This window comes from Chelonia mydas, chromosome 9 (assembly GCF_015237465.2).
Source record: "Chelonia mydas isolate rCheMyd1 chromosome 9, rCheMyd1.pri.v2, whole genome shotgun sequence".
In the NCBI taxonomy this organism is placed as follows: domain Eukaryota; kingdom Metazoa; phylum Chordata; order Testudines; family Cheloniidae; genus Chelonia; species Chelonia mydas.
In genome coordinates, this window is record NC_057855.1 from 46,768,558 (window position 1) to 46,788,257 (window position 19,700).

General features: G+C 48.3%; 1 protein-coding gene across 1 annotated transcript; it reads right to left on the minus strand.

Moving 5' to 3' along the window:
• Positions 1-2,962: 2,962 nt before the first annotated feature.
• LOC102934451 (vitamin K-dependent protein C) lies at positions 2,963-19,685 on the minus strand. Its single transcript, XM_007052589.3, has 9 exons — positions 18,883-19,685; positions 18,453-18,539; positions 15,997-16,157; positions 14,435-14,459; positions 13,679-13,789; positions 12,753-12,896; positions 6,388-6,497; positions 5,257-5,374; positions 2,963-3,628 (listed from the first exon to the last, which is right to left on the minus strand). The coding sequence occupies exons 2-9, from the start codon at positions 18,520-18,522 to the stop codon at positions 3,060-3,062; spliced, it is 1,308 nt and encodes a 435-aa protein (XP_007052651.2). The 5' UTR covers positions 18,523-18,539; positions 18,883-19,685; the 3' UTR covers positions 2,963-3,059.
• Positions 19,686-19,700: the final 15 nt, after the last annotated feature.

The window sequence follows — 19,700 nt, forward strand, 5'->3', positions numbered from 1 at the left end:
AAGCGCTGTAATTATAAACACTTACCGTTTTAGAGCACTAGAAGTAATATTTGGATGAACACCAAAGACAGAGATGGGGGCCTAGAGGTTGATCATTAACCTATCACAAATATTGACAGAGGAAGCAAAGCCCTTCGTCAATGGAGCCAACTTGCACTCTAAAGCAAAAATGTTTTGTTCCATCTTTAAATCCTGCACTAAAGGCTGTTTCTCTGCAGCGTGCTTCTTGTGGAGGGTTTTGGTTGTATCATTTATGCTTTTGTGGGAGGGCTTCTGAAATCCCGTATTTTGGCGGTGCATTGGTATCACCTGGTTTGAATGACCCATGAACCTTTCAGCTCTGTAAATATCTACTGCAATGGGTGACCCTCAGATTTGTGTGTGGGCAGCAGGATTCAGAGGAGCCATTTGCTGGACGGCAAATGTTGCCCTGTGATAACCATGGCTATTCATGTTTGCTGCCTTTAGTTGGAACCTTGGTTTAGAATCTTTAACTAGGTTAGTGTTAATAGACAAGGCAGATCCTTCCTCTAGCTCAGAAGGTAGCAGCCCCAATACTCTCAGGTGCAAAGGTCGCGGGGGTTCAATTTCTTGCAAATGCTTTCCTAACAAGAAACATAATCCTGCATTAATATCCTTTGTTACTCCCTCCGCCTTAATTCTAGTCCCAAACGAAACACACTGCGAAAAGAGCGAGTGTGTTTCAGAGGTGTCCAGGACAGCACCAAGCACTTGCCCTTCCCTAGCATTCCACTGGATCTGCTTCAGGTAAGCATTTAAGCACATGCTTAACTTTAAGTATCTGAACAGTCCCACCGAAATCAATGAGACTACTTACATGCATTTAAAAAAGTGCCTTGCTGAATGGGGATTAGATTTCTTACAAGTATTTGCACATGTGCGTTACAATTGGATCACCACATTCCCTGATCCAAGCTGGGAAGGGTGGGTGAGATGCTATCATCATTTACCACAGTGCCTGAATTGTTTGATTTCTTGAAGGCTCATCTTTACTCTCTGCAGTAACATTTATTTTACCAGGTTTAGGGATGAAGGCACAGCCTAAAAAATGTGATTATGTTTAATTTTAGTTTGACTATGAGTCCATCTTGTGATGGCTCCTAGGATGATCCGAGGAATGGAAAACTTGTCTTATGAAAGGAGACTCAAGGAGCCTGGCTTGTTTAGCCTAACTAAAAGAAGGTTGAGGGGAGATATGATTGCTCTCTATAAATATATCAGAGAGATAAATACCGGAGAGGGAGAGGAATTATTTAAGCTCAGTACCAATGTGGACACAAGAACAAATGGATATAAACTGGCCATCAGGAAGTTTAGACTTGAAATTAGACGAAGGTTTCTAACCATCAGAGGAGTGAAGTTTTGGAATAGCCTTCCAAGGGAAGCAGTGGGGGCAAAAGATCTATCTGGTTTTAAGATTAAGGTCAATAAGTTTATGGAGGAGATGGTATGATGGGATAACATGATTTTGGTAATTAATTGATCTTTAAATATTCATGGTAAATAGGCCAAATGGCCTGTGATGGGATGTTAGATGGGGTGGGATCTGAGTTACTACAGAAAATTCTTTCCTGAGTATCTGGCTGGTGAATCTTGCACGTATGCTCAGGGTTTAGCTGATCGCCATATTTGGGGTCGGGAAGGAATTTTCCTCCAGGGCAGATTGGAAGAGGCCTTGGAGGTTTTTTGCCTTCTTCTGTAGTATGGGGCACGGGTCACTTGCTGGAGGATTCTCTGCTCCTTGAAGTCTTTAAACCACGATTTGAGGACTTCAATAGCTCAGACATAGGTGAGGTTTTTCAGGAGTGGATGGGTGAGATTCTGTGGCCTGCGTTGTGCAGGAGGTCAGACTAGATGATCATAATGGTCCCTTCTGACCTTAGTATCTATGAATCTATGAATCTTACTGATTACACAGATCTATAAATAAAGTAACAGAACTGGTTGCAATCTCTACACCAACTAAGGGGCATTAACAAAATACGTGTGGTTTTGTCCAATAATTGAGAGACAAGGGAATCATATGTGCATCATTCATCTGGACGTGTTGTAAAAGTTAGGAATTAAAGCTATTCTCCTGCTTCTTTTAGAGTCAACAGCAGAATATCCATTGGCTCCGATGGGAGCAGTATCGTTGCCTGAATTTGCAAGTAACTGAGTCTGAGGGGAAGTCTCACTGTGCTCACGAAGTGTGAACTCTGGGAGAAGACACGGATGAGCGAGTGGATGCAGCAATGTTATAATGACGGCACTGAGTTGAAAGACTGGATTGACTGTGAGGGAGCAAGCTGAAAATTGTGAAAAACTAGTAAATGTGCCACGTAAGGTTGAAACCGTAACCTGGGTTAACGATGATAGAGTTATCCATGCTATCGTTTCCTGTTTCCCTAGTGAGAAAGTACCTCTTTAAATCTTGCCTTTTAAAACTGAAATAATTTCCCCTTAAGCTGGCATATGGAAAAACCAAACTCCCACTTACACTTTAATTTTAAGAAAACACTTTAGGCATAGAACATTTAGAGATTTTCAAAACTAACCCAAGCAGTTTAAGTGCCCAGCCGAATAGGAGTCAGTTCTCCAATTTCCCTATGCTGCTTTGTACACTTAGTCTTATATTGCTTGAATGTGAACGACTTATGTTCATCTGGACTGTTCAACTCATAAGGACAAAAATTCTCAGCCTTGCACCTCAGCTCTCAAACGGCTCAGGTGACTAGATAAGTCAATTGCAGGCTAGTGCATAACATCATATATTTTGTCTCATACTCGGATTGCAAGCTCTTTGGGTCAAGTCCCATCTTGTCGACACGTAATTGTATAATACTTAGCACACTGGGGCCCTGAGTCACAACTGGTGTCCCTACAAATAAACAAATAACTACCTAAGATGGGGAAAATAGCAAAGAAAAGAGTACACACAGTTAACATATTCTTGTTTTATATAGTCTAGCTTTAATACCAGAAGACATGACAGCACATTGTACTGTGTATTGTCATTAGCATATGGCCACAATGGTCCCAATTCCTCTTAATGAGAATCAGCCCTTAGATGAGCTGTCCATTGTTTTAATTTGCTGGTGGATCCACTCCAGGTATTGGCTGACTTTGGTGTAGACTCCAAACTTCTCCATTTTCCCACAACCTTCTCCCCAGCTCACCAGTCCCACTAGGAACCAAGTGTTCTTGAACTTAGTGATCATGGGGCCTCCGCTGTCCCCACCACAGGCATCCTGCTTGTCTCCAATAATCCCTGCACACAGCATGTTCTCAGAGATGTCATGCCTCATAGCTTGGACACACTCATTCCGTGGGACCATGGGGATTTCGATGTAACTGAGAACAATAGAGTAATTCGAGGAGACGTCACTTTTGCTCCCCCAGCCAGTCACCACCATCTGCTTCCCATTCGCCATCAGCTCTTGGTCTGCTAGTTTCTTGGTGGGAAGACAAACAGGGAGCACAAATTTGTTGAAAATCATGGGCTGAGCCAGATGCAGCATGGCTATGTCATTATCGGAGGTCTCCTTGCTGTAGTTTTCATGGCTCACTAGCTTGTCAACCGTAATGGTTTGCTCCGTTTCCTCATTCCGCAGACGGTGGTATTCCCCTGGAAGAGCAATGAGGTGAGAGGTGTTACTGGGCTCCTGACCTCCAGCTCCATCCCCTGCATCAAACCACATTAGGACTAAAATACATTGAGTGCTCAGATTTGTCCCTGTTTTCTTAAAATATGAGTTTGCTCAAGTTACCCTGTTCTATCTTAACAGGGTTATATTTAACTGGCCTCCCACTCCTTATTCCACAGGGCAGGGACATCATCTTTTGATTTACCTATAAAGTATCATGCACATATTATGCAGCACTGCATAAATATATCAACACAATGAAGACATGGATACTCTTCTGTGTTACCCTAGAGTGTCCATATTACAATGGCAATTGTACAACTGGAGAGAATTTCTTGGGGGGTACTTTCGTGGGACCCAGCATAAAAGTTGGGGGGAACATGCTTATAGCACAGCAAAAGCAATACACTTGTACAAGTTCTTGGACGTGTGGTTAGTGGCTGATTGGTTGAACTTCCTGACATAAAGGCTACTAGGCATAGGCACCAACTTTTCCAGGCACTGGTGGGCGCTTGGCCCTGCCCCTGCCCCACCCCATTCCAATCCCTTCCCCAAAGTCCCCACCCCAACTCTGCCCCCTCCCTGCTCCTATTGGACCCCTTCCCCAAATCCCAGCGCCAGCCCCGCCTCTTCTCAGAGCGCGCCCCTTCCCCCCTCTCTCCCAGGGCTTGCCGTCGCAAAACAGCTGTTTCACGTGGCAAGCACTGGGAGCTAGGGGGAGAAGCGGAGCGGTGGCACGCTCAGGGGAGGAGGCGTAGCAGAGGTGAGCAGGGGCGGGGAGGGGAGCTGCCGGTGGGTGCAGAGCACCCACCAATTTTTCCCCATGGGTGCTCCAGCCCCAGATGCTTGTGGTGGTTTTTGTTTGGTAATTCAGGGGTGAATTTGGTGGACATTTTCCCATGCTTCATATACTTCGTATGTGTGCAGGGCTAGCAGTGGCGATGTACTGTACCTGGCACTCCACACCAATCTGCCTGTGCCTTCAATCTGTAGCAACCTGTCGACTTCAAATCCACCCTTCCCCTGAGCGGAGATTTCCAAGTAAGCCACCCTGTTGGGTAGTTTTGCAAGATGGAAGCCTGCCCAACTGGGTCTAGATTAAGACTCCTCTGCACATCTAGTACTCGTGGCCTATTCCAGATTTGGGCTCAGGAATCTAGACATGCTTCCTAAACCCCAACATTCTCATTAGCCCTGGGGCACTGAGTGCAGGCCCACCACCCCGCCGGTGGTGTGTAAGCACAGAGGGTTTGAGAGTAGAAACACATACCAAGCTCCAGAGTGTGGGATCCCCCATCTCAGTTCCCAGATTACAGTGTGGGAATTTTACTTCCCCTTTACTTCACTTCCAAGATATGCAGGAGTGCTCACAATGTATCAGCCCACTTAGTTCTTAGCCAGGCTCTTAGCTGCTCAAATGAAATCAGATGGGTTTATTAATATATTTTTTAAATCTCAGGTAGGTATGATGGGCTGCCTAGCCAACCCAGTTCTATATGCAGAATGACATGCTCCCTCTATAATCTGGCATCCTTCTCCCAAAAGGATCCTGAATTAGAATGTAATATATTAAAAGAGGGTAGCACAGGGGCTGGTCTTTTTTCCATACCAAGTCTTACTTTGAACCTCCCTTTGTCCTCAACGCAGTGTGCTGCCGTTAGAACCCAGGAGGGATGGATGAGAACACCTCCGCATTTAAACTTTCCCCTGCCATCTAGCAGCATTGTCTGAAACAAAGAAATAGAGAAGTACAGCACCACAGGATCCAGCTCAGACACGTAGGATATGATATATTCCTTCTCCATGCAGCAGTCTACACTGCACCTTCAGGTGCCAGAGCACGTGACATTAGCAGAGGTGGACAGAAGCATCCTAACAAGATATCTACAGTCCGCGTGGAATGAAGATTTGGGTTTTAAGCGTTCCATCTAAATCAGTTTTCATGTTTCTTACTGGCTGGGCTCGCTGCTCAGGAGATGCTGCGGACCAGCAGTTGGAAGCATTCTGGTCCTTCTGAGTTTTGGAGACTCTTAACTCAAGCAAGAGACGGTTTAGCCCAACAACCATCGTGTGCCTGAAGTGAGTAAAATGTCTTGGGCTGATTCTCGTTTTTGCTAAGAGCTCTTTATGCTGCCACAGTGGTGTAAAGGGATCTTAGTGAACATGAGACTCGGGCTGGCGGAAGAACACTTTCTCTAATGGCCTGGTAGGGTCCGTACGGTGGATCCTTCCTCTGAGAGCCCCCAGCGTGCTCTGTAAAGCTCTGGTATATTCTGTTAGACTAAAGCATGCTCTGTAACTCTAACCGATGCCTGGCAAGGCTTGTTTTACATTTATAAAAACAAAGCTGTCCTAAACCAACAAAGATTTCATTCAGACGCTACCGTGATGGTACTACGATAGCCAGAGTGTGCTGCAGGAGGCATTCAATACGTTCGAGAAGTGGCTGTCCCCAGCTTGGTGGGACACCACAGGCAGGTACATCCTGATGCTGCTTGCATTGGAATGGCTAGCAAGAACAAATATAGCTTGGCAAAGAGTGGTAAGGCTAACAAAATACAACAAAAGTTACATTCGCTTCAGCTCTCCAACTTTTGATTTGGCCTTGGAAAGTCTAAAATAAGGGGAAGCTTAGCATGTGGTAGAGCCATCGTTTGTGACCGAAGTGCTTTACTATGCATATGAAGCCGTTCTGGGTACAGACTGAAAGCTCCACCACGAAAGACTATTTATTTCTCACCTGCCAGGGGCTGTCTCCTTTTTTTCCCCTTTTCCCTGAAATGAGTCGAATTTGGACACCTGATTTGAGCTCCATGTGATCTGCCTTCACCCTTCCGCAGGGGAACTCCACTACAAGAGATAAATCAAAGAGGTCAACCAGCAAAATCCAGACAATTCAACACAATCACTGTCAGCTTATTAAACAAGAAACTCTCTAACTCACTACTGTTCCAAAAAACCCTCACCCTGTCTCCTTACTTCTGCGATATGCTCTCAATGGCTTCTCTGCATTCCCTCATTGTTTCACTGTGGGGGAAATTCCCCGATTCTCTTGCGGAGTTTGACTATGTGAGGAGTTCCTAACACAGAGATACATGATTGATTTCTAATTCCAATAAAAGGAGGTTATTTACCTGTACCTGGAGGTTCTTCAAGATGTGTGGTCCCTATCTGTGTACCACTGAGGGTTATACACATGCGCCATGTGTCCGGAGCCAGAGATTTTGAAAGCAGTAGTATTCGTTGATCCATGCATGTGCCCTTGCTCTACCTTATGGTTTTGTCTGAGGTGATAAAGGGCAGGACAGACTGACCGTGCCCTCAGTTCCTTCTCCACAGCAAATTGAACAGATCCGCAGCAGTGGGGAAGGTGAGTGGGTTGAAACACAGATAGGGACCACATATCTCAAAGAACTTCCAGTTACAGGTAAGTAACCTTCTCCTCTTCTTCAAGTGATGGTCTCTATTGTATTCCACTGAGGGTGATTAACAAGTAGTACCTAGTTAGGAGGACAGTGGAGGAAGATGTTGGAACCGTGGAATGGAGAACAGGCATGCCAAACAAGGCAACCGTTGCAGTCTCACACTAAGGTGCAATGGGAAGAGAAGATACGTACCAAACTCCACATGGCCCCCCTGCATATGTCTGTAAGTGGTATGTCATGAAGCACGACCGTAGTAGATGCTTGCACTCTCGTGGAATGGGCTCATACCCCAATGGGTGGAGACAGTCCCAATAACAGATAGCAGAGCGTAATGCACCCCAAAACCCACTTAGAGATAGTCAGAGTGGAGATTGTTTGCCCCTTAGTCCCTTCTGTTAGAGCGATAAAAAGTCTAGGGGACGTCCTGAATGATCTTGTCCTCTGCAAGCAGAAGGCCAGGGCTCTGCGGATGTCAAGGGAGTGAAGGTGCCATTCCTCCATTGAGGTGTGAGGCTTCAGGAAGAAAGCAGGTAAGTGTATAGGATGGTTGAGATGAAAGCAGGATACAACCTTTGGCAGAAACTTGGGATGCAAGTGCAGGGAAATCTTGTCCTTATGGAACATGGTAAAGGGAGAGTCTATCATGGCCCCCAGTTCAGCTACCCTTCTTACGGAAGTAATAGCTACCAGAAAGGCAACCTTCATTGAAAGGAGCGACAGGGAGCAGGAAGCCATAGGTTCAAATAGTGATTTCTTCAAACACCCAGACAACAAGGTTGAGGTCCCGTTGGGGAGCAATGGGGTGAATGGCTGGATAAGTCTGGAGCAGGCCCTTCCAAACCCTGGTAGTCAAGGGGAGATTTGGTTTGTCTGAGGTGATAAAGACAGGAGGGTGGAGAGCACCAATAGCGGCTACATGCACCTTGATGGAGTTGAGAGTGAGTCCTGATGCCTTCAGGGACAGGAGGTAGTCCAGAAGAAGAGGAGTGCCTACATTCTTAGGGGAAACACCCCTCTGCTGGGCCCATGAGGTGAAACGCTTCCACTTGGCTCTATAGGACCACCTCATGGAGTCTTTTCTGCTACATGAGAGGATGTCTTGTATTGCAGACAAACATTCTCACTCTAGCGAAAATGCCCATCCAAAAACCAAGCTCGTAGGTGAAGTGTCTGCGAATTGGGATGCCTGATCCTGCTGCCATTTTGTGTGAGGAGTCCCGGGAAAGCTGGCAGTGGAAATGGGGGATGTGCTGACATGTGAGAAGGAGGAGAAACAAAAACTGGTGAGGCTAGAATGAGGCGATCAGAATGACTGTTGCTCTCTCCTGTCAGATCTTGTGTAGGACATGCGGCAGGAGCAGTAGGGGAGGAAAGGCATAATTGACCTGATCCAACCAGCAGATGACTAGGCCATCTTCTTGGTAAAGGGTGCCAAGGTGCCCCCCTGCTCCCCAGTGCATTTCCTGTTGGTGTGGGAGGTGAAGAGGTCCATGGTCAGAGTCCCCCAGTAGTTGAAAATGTCTGTGGCCTTGGTGTCATGGAGCTCCCATTCAAGGTCAGCAGTGAATTTCCTGCTGAGAGCGTATGCAATTACATCCCAAGTCCTGGAAAGATATGCTGCCAACAACAGTGTCTTGTGGGTAACACACCAATCCCAAAGATGAACAGCTTCCACACAGAGTGCTGACGACCTCGTGCCCACTTGTTTCTTGATGTAGTAAAGGGTGGTGGTGGTGTCTGACATGATGAGAACATGATGGGAGTGAATGGATGGGAGAAATGTGCAACATGCTCTCCACATTGCCCGAAGTTCCAGGATGTTAATGTGCATCCAGGATTCCCAAGCACTCCAAGTCCCCTGTATCATGTGCTCACCCATGTGGGTGCCCCATCTAATGAGTGATGTGCCTGTGATCATCGTCGTGCTTGGGGAGAAGAGGAGAAAGGGCATCCTGGTGCAGATCTGACCAGAGTCCTTCCACCATTGGAGAGAGGAAAGAATCCCAGGGGGAACTGTCAGTAGGAAGTCCATAATACGATGTATTGGAGTATAGGCCTTCTGGAGCCACAGCTGCAAGCAGTGAAAGCGAAGGTGAGTGATGGCAGTAATGTACATGCAGGCCACCAAGAAGGGAAAGGCAAGTCCTGGATGGAACAGAAGGACCAGAGACCGCCTTAGTAATCAGTTCTTGTAGCGTCTGGAAACTTTCCTCCAGTAGGTAGGCAGGCATGTGCTGAGACTGCATTTATGCAGGCCCCAATGAATTCGAGAGCCTGTGTAGGATCCAAAATCTATTTTTCGATGTTTACATTCACCCGCAGGGAGGAGAGGAGTGTGAGCAGCATGGAGGTCAAGGCTCAAGTCCCCCTTTGGATCACAATGCTATCAGCCAGTTTTTGAGGTAAGGTAACATAACAACCCCTTGATGCTGACGGTGGGCCGCCATCACAGAGAAAACTTCAGCGAAAGCCTGTGGAGCAGTGGTGAGTCCGAATGGTAGAAACCTGTATTGGAAGTATTGAAGGCCTGCTGTGAATCTCAAGAAATGTCTGTGGTAGGACGGATATCTACATGAAAGTAAGCATCCTGCATATCGAGAGCCATAAACCACGTCTTTTTCTAGTGAAGGTATGATGGCTGCTAGGGTGACAATATGAAACTTTGGATTGTGTATAAAGTGGTTGAGACGACGGAGATCTAAGATCGGTCTCCACCCACCCTTCTTCTTGGGAACTAGAAGGAATAGAACCTTGTGCCCTAATAGGTCATAGGAACGGGTTTTATCACTCCCCTTTGGAGTAGGTAGTCCACTTCTAGGGCGAGGATACTGTCATAAGAGTGATCCCTGAGGCGAGGCCAGAGGACAAGGGTGATGTAGCGTCATGAACTCAACAGTATAGCCACGTTGAATGACATCCAGGATCCACTTGTCCATTGTTATCGCACTCCATGCTGGTGAGAAGAGTGCTAGATGCCCCTCAAAGGGGGTGGGTTGAGTGTATGGCAGGAGGCAAGGTGGTTGGTGGGTCACAAGATTCACTCAGAAATATCACTTCTGCAAAGACTGAGTATGAGATGCTGAAGGCTATGACGATGAACTGAGAGGATGGGGCTGTTGAATCTTCTGTCATTTGCAAGGAGGCTCACTGGGCCACTGATGGAAGGACTGAGAAGCTCTGAATTGTCGTGTCAGTCGTAGGTGGTAGATCTTGTGCTTGGGTGCTGGTGTGTAGATACTCAGTGATTGTACAGTGGCTCTGGAGTCCTTGAGGGAGTAGAGGAGAATCCTCAGTCCTCTCATTGAAGAGATTAGACTCATCGAAAGGGAGGTCCTCTGTGGCGTGCTGGACTTCCCTTGGGAAATCTGATGAAGAAGCCACCATGCGCTTCACGTGACGATCCCCATAGCCATCGTGCACTGAAAAGTGTTTGCCACATCCCCTGCAGCCTGAAGTGTCGTCCTCGTGACCAGTTTCCCCTCCTGTAACATAGCCTGGAAGCAGGCATGATCTTTCTTGGGGAGCTTGTCTGCAAAATCCACCAACTTTCCGTAGGTAAGGAAGTAATATTTAGCGAATAGGTCCAAGTAATTTGAGATTCCAAATTGAAGGCTGGCAGAGGAGAAGACCTTGTGATCCAGAAGATCCAGTCACTTGTCCTCCTTGTCTGCCAGGGTAGAGCGTGGGTGTTGTTGCCAGGTTCACTCCATTGCCACCTGTATGACGAGGGAATTGGGTGGGAGGTGAGAGAACAGAAACTCAGACCTCTTCGCGGGTATATAGTACCTCTTCTTCACCCCCTAAGTGGCTGGAGTGTGCTAGACAGTCTGGGCTGGTTGCAGAATGCTCAGTTACTCTGGTCGGTACCGAGGCATGCAAGATGTCAAGCAGCTGGTGCAGTTTGTCCTGGACCTCCTCCAGTGGGATGTGGAGGTGTTCAGCCACATCTTGTTTAACAGGTCCTGGAACTGGTGATAGTCTGGGGACAAGGAGGGAGTCGAAGACACTGTGCATCCAGGAACAAGGAAGGGAACTGCTCCGGTTCTGGTGGTACCGTCGGACTTGGGCTAAGCAGTTCTTCCTCCCAGTATTGGAATTCTGAGCACCCACTCAATGATGGTCGAAGAGGCAAGATGGGGGACTCCTTTCAAGCTGAGTGGGAAGGTTCTGAAGGTAGGTACTGGGGCTGGGGCCCCCAGTATGGCCAACAAGGCAGATTTGATGGTTGCTGTGGAGGGCCCCAAGTAGTGGTGTACCAGTCTTCTTTGTTGGGGATAGGAAGGGCACTGCCACTGAGTCGTCAGAAACTTCAGTACGGGAGGGGCGGACCCTGCTCTTCATCCGAGTCCTCCAATGCCAAAAAGTCAGAGCCTGGTTCAAATCGTGGAACTGTAGGGAAGTGGGTGGGAACACAGCCCGAAGGAGGTAAGTCCAAGGTAGGACAGCCCACCCCCTTAGGTGGAGACTGAACCTGAAGATGTGGAGATGTCACCTCCTCCAAAGCCAAGAATTCATGAGGCTCGGGGGCCAACTCAAGCCTCCTGGGCATCAACAGTATATACTCCACAGTCAGGGAGCTGGAACAGAGGCCTGCCTTTGAACTGAGGGTTCCTTTGACTTCAGCGGTGCTGATCTGGAAGGGGTACATGGCTCGGTGGACAGGACCAGTGTTCTGTGCAACTTCTTGTCGTTCTTGTGAGATATGAAACATGCCGTTTTCTGTGACTAGAACTTGTGGATAAGGCAGTGTCCTTCCTGGGCCTAGAGGAAGATTTACTGCCATGCTTATGCACATACTTCTTTGCCTCATGACTAGGTACCAACAGAACCAGACTGGGTCTCTGCGGTAGGAGGTGTGCTCCTCAACTGCTCAGGCTGACGTACAGGGGGAGTTCCCCAGTCTGGATCCAACTGTGGCCTCATTGTGACTTCCACAAAGTGCTTCTTGAGGTGGAGAGCCCGGCCTTCCCGGATACGGCTCGATGCAATGTGGGCTTCTCCCAAGCAGTAGAGGCAGCATTGGTGCTCATCACTGATCGAGAACGAGCGAGGGCAGGAGGTGCAGATCTTGAACCCTGGTATCTTTGCCGTAATCCAGTACTCAGGCCTGGGGAGGGTGTGTGTGTGTGTGGGGGAAGCGGGAGACCTTTAAAACGGCATGCCAAAATCCTGAAAACTATCACTAACCCACTGCAAAACAACAAGAATACTAAGCATACAGAAGTATAAAACAGTTTTTTTTCTGTGTTTTAGAAAGCGCATCACAAGAGATGAGAGAACAGGAGAGGCTCTGACTTGGACCATGCGGCAGTGATAAGGAACCGAGGGCATGGACGGTACATCCCACCCTTTATCACCTCAGACGAAACCATAAGGCAGAACAAGGGTGAATGCACGGACCAACGGACACTACTCCTTTCCAAATCTCTGGCTCTGGTCACATGGTGCATGCGTATAACCGTCGGTGGAATACAATAGGGACCATCACTTGAAGAAGAAGTGGAAAAATCCCAAGCAGAAAATCACTCTGCATGGGATAGATGCACTGGAACTATTAGAAACTGTGTTGCAGATGGTTCTTACACTTCTTTTCTGAAATGTGCCCCCCATTCTCTTGTTTGAAGAACACTGTACAAAATCAGAATTGTGGGTGTCCTCCCACCCCACCCTTCCTTCTTACCAACGGGCTCACACTTGGAATGGTCGTCCATCAGCTGATACCCTGAGGCACAGCTGCAATAGCGGCGCTGGCTCTGCTTCGGATCCTCATGACAGAAATGTTCACATCCCCCATTGTAAGTGGAGCAGTTGGTGTAGTTAGCCTCTGAGAAACAGGGAAGGGGAAAAGACGTTAGAAGGTTAGGAGGCTTAGGAGTCACCTGATGGTAAGGTCTGGGTGGGACTTGACGTTCCCCTTTGAAACTGGAATAGGTGCACTGTGAGAGGTAATTGTCCAGTGTCTTGATTTGAGGGAATAGCAGTTGATGGATTTGGATTCCAGCTTCTGCTTCTGACTTTGTGGCGTTCGTGGCAGATTGAGAATGCGTCTGGCCGCTGGGAGTGCTGGGGGAGAGGCCAGGGGCATGACACCAAGGAGTGTGCCGGGGGAAGTAGACTGAAGGTCCGATAATTCTCTTCCTTGCCACTGAGCATGAGTCTACTGCATACACTGGTCAGCAGTTCTCTGGGGAAGAAAATCGGCTCTTTTAAAACGATCCAGCCTCCAAGTTCAGGCTGCAATAGTTCAGCTCAGAATTTGCTCATCTCTGCATTGGATTGTGGCATTTTTTCACTATCTTGCAAACAAAATCCATCCTTTCTTGTTTTGCTGACAGCTTTAGCAGTTGTGGCAGACCCTGTTTTACAGGAATATTTTCATTGGCGAGAGACTTAGACCTCTCCCATGATTATGGATCAGTTTTATGCTATTTTAGAAAACAGCAAACAATCCCCTGGCAGGCCATGAAATAGAGAGACACAGTATCAGAAGCAGACAGGTTCTGCAATGACAGAAGTGTTGGTTTCCCTATACAGGCAGAGGTACTCCCCGCCCTTCCCCCGAGTTTTATTTCTAATATTAAAATGGTGGATTGAAGCCAGCTTTACCATGTTGGCACAGGCGTCCCTCCCAGCCTTGGTTGCAAATGCAGTTAAATTGTCCAATATTGTCCAGACAGGTCCCATTGAAACAAGGATTGGATAAACACTGATCTCCATCTGAAATACATGCAGGGAAACCCAGATCATGAACCCTACCCTCTCTCACAGGCCAGAGATTAACTATAGCTGACCTCTTCAGTCCCAACCATCCCACATCAGCTCAGCAACTGGGCTTTGCAAGCTCAATGGAGCTTTATGGTGCTTTTTTTTTTTTTTGCCTGTTGTATAGTTGCTCCAGAGGTTCTCCAAGGCACAAGGACAATATGATGGGTTCTGAGTTACATCGGTAGGGCATGTGTGCTGGGGGCAGGAAGGAGGGCAGCAGGCACTGAGTGCAGGGGGACATGGGTTGGTTTTCTTAGAACTAGGGAGCAATGGTGGAGTTCATCCTTTGTGTGCACCAGGGAGGTCTACAGTAATCACTGGGATTAGGAATGATCCCCCATCAACTTTGACCAGCGGCTTGGCTCTAGGAGAGGATACGGAAACAGGCATAGAGGTGTTTGGAATCTACCCCTACAGTCCATGCGGTAGCTGGGGATACACACTGTGACATGAGAACACAGACTTTGCAAACACGTAAAAGCTGGAATCAATGACATAGAGAATTAATATACAGAACATGGCTGCAAGGATGAAGAGGTACCTGCTGCACGGGGGGGAAGGGGGAAGGCATGGAATTGGAAACTTTTCCTTACTTACCAACATACTTAGTCCAAAAGTTTAGCTGTGGAGAAATATAAAAGGGGTTAGGGCTGGAAGCAGACTGTTCAAACGAATGAACTTTAACTGTCTCTCTGCCTTGGAGCAGTAGAGTTCAGGTCTCCAGCTAATAGCTCTAGTGTCCTTCCATTTGACACAGCAGTAATAAGAATCAATTACCTGGCTAGGTGGCAGGCTAGGATGTGATGCTGCAAACACAAGGCACAGCAGTCACACCACCTCCCTCGTGCAGGTCCCGCTCTTCCACTCATCACACCTCCCCACCTGCCCCCAACCACTCGCCAGCCCAGTATACTGTACCACATCAGTCCCAACCAGCCTTTTCCCCAGACACACCACCGCCAGTAGCCAACCCCCTCATTGGCCCCCCATCCCAGCACACACATCTTACATACTACTGAGAGCTCAGGGACATTGATGCTGGCTGGTCCTGGGTGTGTGTTTGATTCTGGTGGGCCTGGGAGGACCCAGCCATCTCAGTGATGGGCCCAGCTGTGCCCCTTACCTCCCTCAATTTGCATCAGCTTCTTTGCTGTCAGCAGGCAACCGCTGACTGGGTAAGTCCCCTGTATTTCTGGTGTACAATTACAAGCAATGCCCAGCCAGGCAAAAAGACAGACCATTCACCAGACAGTGAAACCTCTTCTTCTAGGTGATTGGCTCGAATCCCACCCACTTTGGTAACGGCTACATGTTGTTACCATACAGTCTCCCTTGTGTTATTGCCAATAAAGCTCACCAGGACACTGAAATGTGGGCCTCACCATGCTCGCTGCCATGCATTCACACAGCCAGAGGCAGTCTCTGCCCCAGAGAGCTTACCATACTAGCAAGACAATACGCTGAACCCTGGATGAGGTGAATAGTGCAGGAAGGAGGAGCACACGGAAGGAGAAAGTGATTTAAATAAAAGGCGGCTGTCAGGAGGGATTTGAAAGAAAAGAGAGGAGATGGCGCCTGGCAGAGGCTGCCAGATGACATGTAGAAGCTGGGAATGGGCAAAGAGGAAAAGTTCAGAGGGAAGTGACAGTAAATAGCGAGATGTCAGTGGGGCAAGATTACAAAGGCCTCTTAGGGTAGGAGGAGCCTGAATGTGCTGTGGTAATAGACAAGAAGCCAATGGAGGGAGTAAAGCAGGGGCAGACGGGCTCCGTGCGTGGGGCTGGCAGGGGAAAGGAAGATGGCTTTAGGAAAGGCTGGCTGCAGGAGAGCTGGGGCAGGAGGCAGACAGGAAAAGACTAGTGGCCAGGGGAGACCTGCCAGCACACACACGGGAGACAGGGCTGGCTTTGGTTTTTACAACCAGAACCATGAGGAATAAATAGAGACTAAGGGCCAGATCCTCCGCTGGTGTAAATTGACACAGCTCCATTGCTATCAGTGGAGTGCTGCACATCCACACAAGCGGTGGTTCTGACCCTAAGAAAGAGGAGGGATATTTAAGGGAAGCTCTCATTATGCTCCTGATGTGAATACGTTCCCAAAATCAACGTTTCACTGGTTAATTCATTCTCACATCCAGCTTTAGGGGAACGACTTACAGTTGTTTCCCTGGTCTCAAATATCTCATGGGCCTCCTCCAGGTCACACTGCTCCTCAAAACATTCTCGCTCCAAAGAGCCTGGCTTGAGCTCCTCCAGAAAAGAGTTTGCCCGCTTCTGGATTTTCAGGATTTGGTTTGCATCTTTGTTGCTGTAAAATACTTGAAGCCGAGAGAGGAGAACCAACACGGGGCTCATGCATGGCACCAAATCTTAGTTTGCAGCCCCTTTCAGAGATATTCACTTATTTATTATCTCCAGCTTAAGACACCTTCTGCCTGGTTTTTAGAGGCGCCCAAGAGCACAGGAGCACCTCTAAAAGTCAGGCCCAGAAGGTCTGAAGCTGGACACTCAAAAACCCAGAGGGACATAGAATCCGTGAAGTTTCCTGAGAACATTGGCCCTGGTGTGGTACTTCTCAGAGAACATGTTCAGGTGGGCAGTGGGAAGACGGCTGGGGTAGAAATATTTAAGAACAGTTTGAAGGACAGGCCCGTGGCGTGTCTGGGTTTGAGACACAGAGGCTGCATTTCCATTAGAGAACTGAATAACTGGTAATGGAACCACTGGGACTGCACAGTGTAATTAGCAAGTGCTGTGCAGTCGCACTAATTAGCCTGTTTTGAGTATAGTTCTGCCTCCTGTCAATGCACAGTCCTGCCTTACAATATTGCAGGGCCTTCAGCCTGTTGCACCTATCCCACAATGCCTGGCACTGGTACCCCTCCATTTTCACCCATTCACAGGTCTGGCTTGTTTCAGTGGATGTTTCAAGAGGGTTCACTCCTGCACAAATTGCTACGAATGTGCCGTGAGGAGCAGTGCCGCACCCTCCCATTGCAGATGCCATGCCGGAGCACTGTCCAACTGACTCTGGTGGCCTGGAGCATATTGCAAGAAGCACAGCTTCCTTTGGCTGGAGGGTCTCCAGGAGGCAAGAGGCCTGGGGTCTATTCCTAGTTGATGTTTCGTTGCAGTCGGTTTACTTGCTTGTTTCAACTAAACAATTCTTTTTCGTATTTGCCTCACAGTAAGAAGCTGAGTGTTGTTGTCGCTGTGTTGGTCTCAGGATATTAGAAAGACAAAGCAGGTGAGTTAATGTCTTTTATTGGACCAACTTCTGATGGTGAAAGAGACATGCTTTCGAGCTACACAGAGCTCTTCTTTGGGTCCTGAAGACAACAGCATGAAGAAGAGCTCTGTGTAGCTTGAAAGCTTCTCTCCCTCACCAACCAAAGGTCCAGTAACAGATATGACCTCCCCCGCCTTGTTTCTCTAGTAAGAAGCTGAGATAGGAGTGATCTAACTGGTTTCAGAGGCAGGAAATACTACCTGACTGTGAGGCCAAGCCATCCCTCCCACCTCCTCTCAGACAGTCAGGGTCACAGGGCACAGGGGGAGAGAGCTGGGTAATGGAGAGGCCTGGGAAGTTAAGCAGGCAGGTGGGTGGTAGGCTTGTACATCTGTGTGATAGTGCTAAGGTCCCTTTTCTGTTAGTTCTTTTGCAGGAGTCAGAGATGCAGCAGAGGCAGCGGCTTCATTGCCATGGGGCCTCCCAGTATGGTCTGAGCAGCCATGTATTGCTGGGTGGGTGCGTCTTGCATAGTACTTGGGGATGGAGTGGGGCTGTGCTTACTAACCTGCCAGGAGATGAAGACACACTGGTCAACGTGGGTATGTTTACAAAGCAGAGAAAAACCAACAGCTGGCCTGTGCCAGCTTATTCAGACTGGCGGGGGTTGGGCTGCAGGGCTGTTTCATTGCTGTGTAGACTTCCAGGCTTGGGCTGGATCCCCCTCCCTCCTCACAGGGTCCTGAAGCAATGAAACAGCCCCACAGTCCATCCCGTGAACCCCAATCAGCTGGCCTGGGCCAGTCATGCACATCTAGTTGCTGTGTAGACATACCCTATACCTGCATTACAGAGGCAGCAGGTATGAGTCCTCCATGTTCTCACATGGCTTTCCATGGGCCATACACTGGTGTGTGTACATGCGGTGTCCTCTCTGTGTAAGTTTCATGCAGTGTTAGGTTTGTGGTTCTTGTCTGGTTTTGCCTTTGAATGGGAAGGGTCTGAAGTAGGGCTCTGGTTGAAATCGACAGGGTTCCCTCACAGAAGGACATTACCTTTATCAGCAGGATGAGCCTTATCTGACCCTGTGAGGGCTCCTTGCACTAGGATAGCTGTTCTGTCAGCATTACCAGTCACTGGGCTGCTGCCCCGTCCCTGGGGCAGCTCCACCACAGCAAGCGGTGGGGAGCGCAGCATATGCCGGACTCAGGGTTTTAACTGCCACGTCATCTCAGCCTGCTCTGGGCAGGATTACACATGATGGCAGCAATGCAGTGGCCTGTCTGCAACAGTGCTCTCCCCATGGATACCACAGTGGTAGCTGCACCAGTATAGCACCAAAGGAGACTAGTTAGTACAGGGAGAAACTCCGAGTGGAACTTACCTGAGGCTCCATGTCCACGGTGCACAGAGCAGGCAGCCACCAACACCCAAAGAGTACAGAGCCTCCACATAGTGCAGAATGGCACACCTAGGGGATTAAAGGGGAGGAATGAAAGCGCACGCCCCGGCAGGGCCCAATGCACTCCCCGAGCTGGAGGAATTTCTAGCTAGGCAGCAGATCAGACTGTTCCCTCCTTTGTTTTCCAGGCAGCCGGAGCCCACCTGAAAGGCCGACTTGCTCCTCAGCCGGAGTACAAATCAAAAGCAGTGGATCGTTAAAGTCCATCCTAACAGTTCCACTAGTTCCCTTCATTCCATCGTCAGCCTCCCCACATATGTCTTCTCTCTCCTTTTCCCTTCCCAGATTCAGGATTTGCCAAACAAGCCTCCCTCTTAAATGGAGCAGGGTATAATACTTTGGAAGCACTTACTGATCAACCAGTTTGAATCACAGCTCTCTGCTCTTCTGCCATGAGCCCTGGTGGAGGCTAGTTAATCCCTAACTTCAAATATTTACTCAAACCACATGGGCCTTACTTTCAGTCAGTCAACAAATAGGGTACAGCTCCTGGGACAATTCCCTGCTCCCAGGAGCATGAGTAAAATGGCCCCTCTGGGGGTCTGAGCTGTTTACGTCTGGGCTTCCTGTTGCTTTATTTTTTGCCACTGACAGGTAAGATCCACTTGAAACTGATGGTGGCAAATGCAACCATGGCAGAACTGAGAAACCTACTTCTTGGTGAATCCTAATGCCTGCAGATAAGGGTCCACTGCCTTCTCCACACTGGGTGGGTCCTATTCCCGGTATTATTCTACATGGGGGCAAGTGCGTTAGTATTCTCCGACTTTCTTCTCACCTGGACAGTCCCCACCCTACAATGGGACCACCTTTTGAGCTGAGGAGGCTAGCGCCGACTCCTTATAGCCACATGGGGTCACTAGAGTGCCGTAACATGCACTTCTGCCATCCTGGAAGGAAGAGCTCTGAATGCATAGATTCCCGTGCCAGTGCCAGCACCACCCTTAGGAACTCCCATTCTGTGATTAAACATCACATCATCCTCCCCACTTCACCCTCACTGATGTGATCAAGAGCGAGATCTTTGCTATAATTCCATAATAAATATATTACAAAATACACACACACACACACACACACAATCAGAACCACAATAATACACCCATCACCCCTGTTTTTTTTTTAAATGTCCTCCTTTCAGGAGGACCAAAAATGATAATTTTTATTCCA